This window comes from Oratosquilla oratoria, chromosome 9 (genome assembly GCF_046742065.1).
Source record: "Oratosquilla oratoria isolate Oo_2021 chromosome 9, ASM4674206v1, whole genome shotgun sequence".
In the NCBI taxonomy this organism is placed as follows: domain Eukaryota; kingdom Metazoa; phylum Arthropoda; class Malacostraca; order Stomatopoda; family Squillidae; genus Oratosquilla; species Oratosquilla oratoria.
The window spans coordinates 7,193,495-7,200,994 of NC_134785.1; the positions used below are offsets into that span (position 1 = coordinate 7,193,495).

The 7,500-nt window shown below is 42.4% G+C and overlaps 1 protein-coding gene across 9 annotated transcripts in view; it reads left to right on the top strand.

The window, feature by feature from the left end:
• The window catches only part of Eaat2 (Excitatory amino acid transporter 2), a 189,016-nt gene that overhangs the window by 97,773 nt on the left and 83,743 nt on the right, over positions 1-7,500 (top strand). The window contains exon 1 of one of the 9 annotated variants that reach the window (XM_076189862.1): positions 6,087-6,235. The exons of the other annotated variants lie outside the window; for them this stretch is intronic. Within the exon in view, the coding sequence (XP_076045977.1) occupies positions 6,226-6,235 (10 nt within the window). The 5' untranslated portion in view covers positions 6,087-6,225. Of the gene's footprint in view, positions 1-6,086; positions 6,236-7,500 lie in introns of those variants that run through there. 9 annotated transcript variants of the gene reach the window in all.

A 7,500-nucleotide genomic window follows, 5' to 3' on the forward strand; every position in this document is an offset into this window, starting at 1 on the left:
GTCAGCAAAGTCGTGTACGGTTACAACTTTGGCTATCACTTTTTCTTCAGTTAATATACTTTGATTGAAATCCATATATGGTTCCTCCTTGCGCTATATTGCCTTCCAAGTTAATTCAACTATTTATGCATATGTATGGATAGCTGTGTTGTTTCATATCCTTCGGACATTTTTTGTTTTCAATTTGTTCTCATGACCATGTAATGCCCCTCCATTTCTATTCAAGAGATTTTTTTTTACTGTTAATGTAGTCCAACACTTTACTCTCCTGTGTACTGTGATAGACTTGTCTCTTTCTCTTCGACCCTTCAACGTTGGTATTTCAAAGGCTTTTGGTCTCTCCTTGTATGGATTATCTATCAATCTGGGAAGCAGTTGCGTTGATGCCTCAATCTTGCATATATCCTTCACTCTGTGTGGGGAACATACCACTGATGCATATTCCTGTCTGGAAGGATTAGGGTTTCTATGTTTTATCATTATTATTATTATTATTATTATTATTATTATTATTATTATTATTATTATTATTATTATTATTATTATTATTATTATTATTATTATTATTATTATTATTATTATTATTATTATTATTATTATTATTATTATTATTATCATTATTATTATCATTATTATGATCATTATTATTATTATTATTATTATTATTATTATCATTATTATTATTATTATTATTATTATTATTATTAATTATTACTACTATTATTAGTTGTTATTATTATTATCATTATTATTATTATTATTATCAATATCGTTATCATCATCATCATCATCATCATCATCATCATCATCATCATCATCATCATCATCATCATCATCATCATCATCATCATCATCATCATCACCATCACCATCACCACCATCGATGGAGTCGCAGTAGATCAGTAGAGGAAGGGAGGCTGATATGAGATTCTAGCTGCCATTCCTCATGGCAGAGTTATATTTGCCTAACTATACCCAATCGTATCTAATTTTAGTGTGCAGGATAAGACCTACATTTGTCTCTAGGCTTCCACTGGCCGATATTCTCCTATGCTATTCCATAAATCAATGTATCTATATAGAAACCTGTATTTGCTAATATCCTTCAAAGACATTGTCTTTTCTCTTTCTTTAATCCCGCACCAAGAATTTTTCGTTGTTGGTTATGTCCAATCTTTTCATGGGTCAGGTTGAAGTGACCGTTCCTGCATATACAATTCCAATAAAATATGTGGTACAAATAAATGAATAAATGAATAGATAAACTAAAATAAAATAAAAAATAGATGAATAAAAAAATCGAGTGGCGTCATTCAGAATAAAACCACAAGTACGCTTGCGTAAGGGCAAGGATTCGTTGAGCTTCTTGAAGGAAGAAGACAGCTGAAACGTCAACAGAAGAGGATTTGGAGGAGTAGGAAGAGGAGGAGGAGGAGGAGGAGGATTTGGAGGAGGAGGAGGAGTAGGAGAAGCAGGAGGAGGAGCGAAGCAGATACGGAAGTCGAAGAAGAGCTCGGGACCCTACAACCTCTACCGTCGTTGAGAACTCAAGTTTGGGTTAAGTGGTTACCATGTCTTCCCTATTGAGAGAGGAGAACTGTTTGGCAACAAGTTTTCAAAAGGTGGAGGAAATGTGTTGGAAGTCTACGGGTAAAGAACGCCCGAAGAACGGCCCAGCCTTCTTCAAGAAATTCCCTTGCTACTACAACATGGCTCATAAACATTGTTAGGATAAGTATTGGACGATCTAAACCAATTGGTGTGGGGTTAGCACCTCAGTAACTCATTAGAATTGCCTGGCTTCTGTACCTGCATTATTAATATAGGGAAGCACACTATTGAAGAGGATATGCAACATTAGGACCACAGTGTGTGCGAACTTAGTTAAAATACATTGGTTATATCTCTTGTTGATGCTACCTTGAGCTGAATAGAACTGCCACATTTTATCCAGAATGAAATATGTAAAGAGTTATGAAGTGTTTCTTCGGAATAGTAACTTCCCTTCCGTTGGATGATATTGTTAGAATAACTTGTCTGATGACGTGACCTTGCCGAAGAGAACGAAGAAACAATGTCGCCAACTTCGTAATGAGTGAATGGCAAAAGGCTATGATGTCTAATGAACGGTCATGTTCTTTGTTTTATGATAACTATATGTGTATTTGTTTTCTATTTTTTTATGATCTCCTTATGGACTTAGACATTTCCTGTCGTCATGCGTTTCTGTGGGAATTCATTGTAACTCCGTTGAATGTTTGTTGATAAACACACACACACACACACACACACACACACACACACACACACACACACACACACACACACACACACACACACACACACACACACATGCACATACAGAGACAACGCAATGACTAAAGGGATTATTCATGAGTCACCTGCACCTTCAAGGGCTCTTTTTGAGTCTTTCGAAGAGTAACATTGCTGTTCCCGCATGGCTTATATTGGTATTTGCAACGTCGGCTTCTTGTGTCACTCATTCTAAATTTCACAGACAATTTATCACCTATTTCACAGTCTCACCTTTTGATGTCGAGGAGGTGAGAATGTCAGAGCGCTGTTTGACCTACGTGAGAAAAAAAAGAAAAGAAAAAAATGTTGATGTAACTCCTTCTCTATGAATGCACGAGGACCCCAGTATCTCATATTAGAGGGTTGGCTCAGTTATTAGTATCATATTTTTTGGAGGAAGAAAAACAAAAGAAATACAAAAATGGGAGATGGTTCTTTAGCCTCTGGTTCCGCTTCTTTTAGTCGCCTTAGGGAGGGGAATGCGTTGGCAGCATTCTTGTCCCCCGGCCCAGGGTGACAAGGTTATGTGAAATGGTGGAATTATGAGAGTGGATAAAAGGAGGGATAGCGAATATTAAAAGTGACTTAACATTTCCTTTTGTATAGATATCAGTTTTCAGTCATGAAGTAATTCTGACTCGGATTCCAGAATTTTGGGACAGGAAAAATAAGCATATTAATTGAATAAGGTTTTCCGAAAGTTGATAAGAGTATCTGTTCAAAAGGATTTCTCGCCATACTTACCAGCTATTCTATTTCAAATTTCTATAATACAAATGAAGTATTGAAAGCGATACCTATACTTTATATCCTTGTATACAGGAAGACTAATGCATCGATGATACGAGTCTCTTTTATAGACTGTGGGAGTTTCTTTGATGTTCGTCTTGTACACAGACACGGTTAACAATACCTGTCGATAAGGACAGAGTTTGATAGAAGCCAAGAGGAATTACGTGGAGCGCTTCAAGGACTTTCTATCGAGTAAAATGTCCCACTTGTCGTTGCTCCACCACCTTCTCCACCACCTTCTCCTTCTCCTTCTCCTTCTCCTTCTCCTTCACCTTCACTCTCTAACTTTCCTTTTTCTTTTCCTTCTCCCTTTTTATCCTCCTTTATTTTTTCCCCTCTCCTCCTTCTACTCCTACTCCTTCTCCTACTCCTAATCCTATTCCTTCTCCTCCTCTTCCTCCTCCTCCAACAAACTCTTCCTTCTTATCCTTCTAATTCTCTTCCTTCTTCTCTTCCTCCTCCTACCCTTTCTTCTGTCTCTTCTTCTTCCATTCTCCTATTCTTCTACTTTTTTTTCATTTTCTACTGTCACACTTACATTCCCCCTCCTCTTCCTCCTCCTCGTCTTCTTCCTCTTTTCTTTTACTTTATTCCTTCCCCTTCTTCTTCTCTTTATTTCTTCTCCTCCGATTCTCTTACTATCCTATTATCCTACTTTTCCTAGTCTCTGTTTACTCTCCTCTCTCTTCTTCCTCCACCTCCTCTTCTTTCACCTCTGGAATTTTCCTCCTTCTCCTTCTCTTTCTCCTCCTTCTGTCTTCCTACTATCCTTATATTTTGTCTCCTCTCTGCCCTCTGCTCTTCCACTTCGTATTTTTCTCCTCCTCCTCTTCCTCCTCCTCCTCTTCCTCCTCCTCCTCCTCCTCCTCCTCCTCCTCCTCTCCTCCTCCTCTCCCTCCTCCTCTCCTTCCTCCTCTCCCTCCTCCTCCTCCTCTTCATCCTTCTCCCCTCTCCCTCTTCATCCTTCTCTTACACTCTTTTTTTCTGTCCTCCCACTATCCTACTATTTTTCCTATTTTATTCTGTTCTCTCGCTTCTCTTCCTCTTCCTCCTCCTTCTCCTCTTCTTTCTCTTCCTCCTCCCATTTTCCTATTATCCATGTACATTTCGTTTTCTCTTCTTTCTACTCTCCCAATTCTCTTTCTCCCTCTCCTCCTTTTCCTCTTACTTCACCTTTCCTTCTCCTCTTCTTCCTCCTCCTATTCCTCCTCTTCTTTCTCCATCTCCTCCCTTTCTTTATCTCATTTTCCACCTTCCCCTCTTCCTCATTCACCTTCTCCTCCTTTCCCATCTCCTTCTCCACCTTCTCCTTGTTCACCTCCTTCTACTCCTCTTTCTGTTCCACTTCCTCCTCCTCGTCTTCTTTTTTCACCTCTTCCTCATTTCCCACCTCTTCCTCCTTCGCCATCAGCCCCTTCTCCACTTCCTTCTTCTCCACCTCCCCTCCCTTTCTCCACTTCCTTCTTCTCCACCTCCCCTCGCCCCTTCTTCACTTCCTCTTTCTCCACCTCCTCTCCCCTTCTCCTTTCCATTTCCATTCTCCTCCCCAGCTCCCTCCCCTTCCCCTCCTCCTATCCCTCCTCATCCCCTAACCTCCTCCTATCCCTCCTCATCCCCTAACCTCCTCTCCCTCTTCATCACTTGACAGCTCTACTGTGGGCCTTCAGCGTTGGAGATGATGAAAATTAAAAGCCCCGGAATTTTGTGGCCGCAGTTCGGCTTGACTCTCGGCTTTGCTCACTTAATTTCGGTTGGCAAAGATAGCTGGCGAGTTTGTGAAATTACGGACCCGTAGTGATGGGAGGAATAGGAGGAAGAAGAGAAGAACAAGGAGGATGAAGAAGGAAGAGAAGAAAGAGAAGGAACGCTTGTAGGAGGAAGAACTCACGGCTGAACTCTCGATGGGCCTCGAGCAGCCGCTCTCCTCTCAGCAGCAGCGAAGAAAGAAGACTCTTGCTTGGAGAAGCGGTCTCCAGTATATTGGCTGAGTAAGTTGAGGGTCTTCCTTCCTTGATGCTGGGGTCTGCGATTGTCGCCAGCGTGGGAAGGCAAATAAGGGTTATGAAATTTGTGTGTGGGAAGAGATCAGAGAAAGTATAAACCTCAGGGCTATTAAGGGTCATGATGATAAGTATAAGCCTTAGGGCTATTAAGGGTCATCATGATAAGGTGTTTAGTGGAGGATAGTTGGTGGAAGGGCTTCGACGAGGGTGATGTAAGCAGGGAAGAGGAATGCGCACTAAACTGATGTAAGAATGGAAGATGGGGGAATCTTGGAACAAAAATACTGAAAGAGTGAGGAGGGGAAAGAAATGGAGGGGCAGAAAAGGCGGCGTAAAGAGTCAGGTCTCGGAAGGGGAGAGAAAAGGAGAGTGTAAAAGAGGCACTTGCAACAGTAACAATACATCAGAAGCAGAAACGGTGGAGGGCGGAAGCAAAGGAGACGGCAGCGGCGGCGTGAGCAGCAGCAGCAGCAGCAGCAGCAGCAGCAGCAGCAGCAGCAGCAGCCGCGTGCAAGGAGGTGGGCGCAGCTGATGGTAACCAGATTGCGTTCGGACTTGGAACTGACTACACGCCTCTGAAACGTAGTTGTCAAGGAGACCACCACCCGCTGCCCACCGCCACCGCCGCCGCCGCCGCCTCAGCCGCCGCCGCAGCCGCCGTCGCCTCCGACATCACCTTCGTCATCGCCTCCTGCCGCGCCCAATCCAGTCCCGACGCAGTATTAGCTATATCTTCGAGAGACCAGCCAGAAGTTCGTTCCCTATCCATTTCGAAACTCCGATGCACAAAAGGCTCCCAAAGGCGAAACGTCGCGATCTCAGTGTAAGACCGTTTACAGTCAAAGACCACTGCCTCTTGAGAGCCTCCTCGCCATTCGGCGGCCAGGAGATCCCTGAGGGCTTTTCCATACCCCGAGGAACCTCCGCTTCCGTCACGGCCACCGGGAACTGTCTGTGTGACGGCGCAAGGCCGCTCGTGTTACGGACACAATATTTGTTACGTGGCTCGTGATTGGTTCCGGCCGCCTGGAAAGAGCAAGGGACCTCGTGGTAAGAAGGCCATCTGGAATAAAGGGCCACTGGTTCGCACGCCCTTCTTCAGCCACTTCAGGAAATGGCTTTAGGTGAGTTCGACTCGACTCGGGTTTTGGGGGAAAACTTGTCCAACGATACATCATCACTTGTAAAAGACGAGGACGACAGCAAATAGGTAAATGAATAAGTAGATGAGTAGATAAACAAATGAACAAATAAATAGTCAAATAGATGAATAAATAAATAGATACATAAAAATAGATAGATAAAGGAATATGCAAATAAGTAAATAGATAAATATATGAACAAGCAAATGAATAAATGAATTAGTAAATGAATAAGTTAATGAATAAATACCAATAGATAAAAAGAAAGAGTATAAAGGGGGAAATGTATTCCCATACCCAGTTCTTCCTTATTGTTTAGTATACACATACTGAAACATTTGAATTAACCCATTCAACTCCGATGACAAGATGTCTTGTCATTTGGTCAAATAAAACAAAAAATCATAAAACACCAAAATGTTTGATCAAACACCAGAAAAATATGACGTCAGTCCTCGCTTCGCTGCGAGCGAAGCGAGGACTGACGTCATATTTTTCTGGTGTTTGATCAAACATTTTGGTGTTTTATGATTTTTTGTTTTATTTGACCAAATGACAAGACATCTTGTCATCGGAGTTGAATGGGTTAAAAAAAGGGTAGAGTTTGTAGGAAAAACAAAAGCATTATGTTGCTAATCATGGTGGCAAATTATGTAAGTTTTGTTCTGGCTAGGAAGATTTGATTTTCATTGCCCAACGCATCACTCGTTTAGTCCGCTGGACAGCCACCGTGTTGCAGGAAGGGTTTTCCTCAGCTGAGCAAGATTACCAGGCAGCACCTCGAAGGGGCACTAGAATTGTAAAAGGCAAGGAAAGGGTTGATCTAGATGGATTCGAGGCAATTCTTAATCCTTTTGGTTCTTATGGATTGTTCCACTTCCCCTTAACTGACTAAAATCGCCCAGCGGTAGCTAGAGAGGGCCAAGACAGGCACCGAATTATCTCCCAGGACTCTTTCCGTATTTGGGGTTCTGAAACTGTCCTTTTCTAGCCAGGGATTGGGTAGTTACCGGGTCGACAGCTCCCTGAGCCTGCCTTTGGACGTGTCTCGAAAGCTGGAGGGACGAAAACTGGGCTCAAGAAGAAAGAATGCGAAAAGGGAAAGAAGGGAAAGGGGAAAGGGCCGCTAGAGAGAACCGATTGTTCAAAGGCAGGAACGGGAGGAAAACAAAGACGATTGATAAAGATACTGGACGGTAAATGGCAATGGGAAAGATTAAGGGAAGTGAGAGAGAAGTGGACGAAGA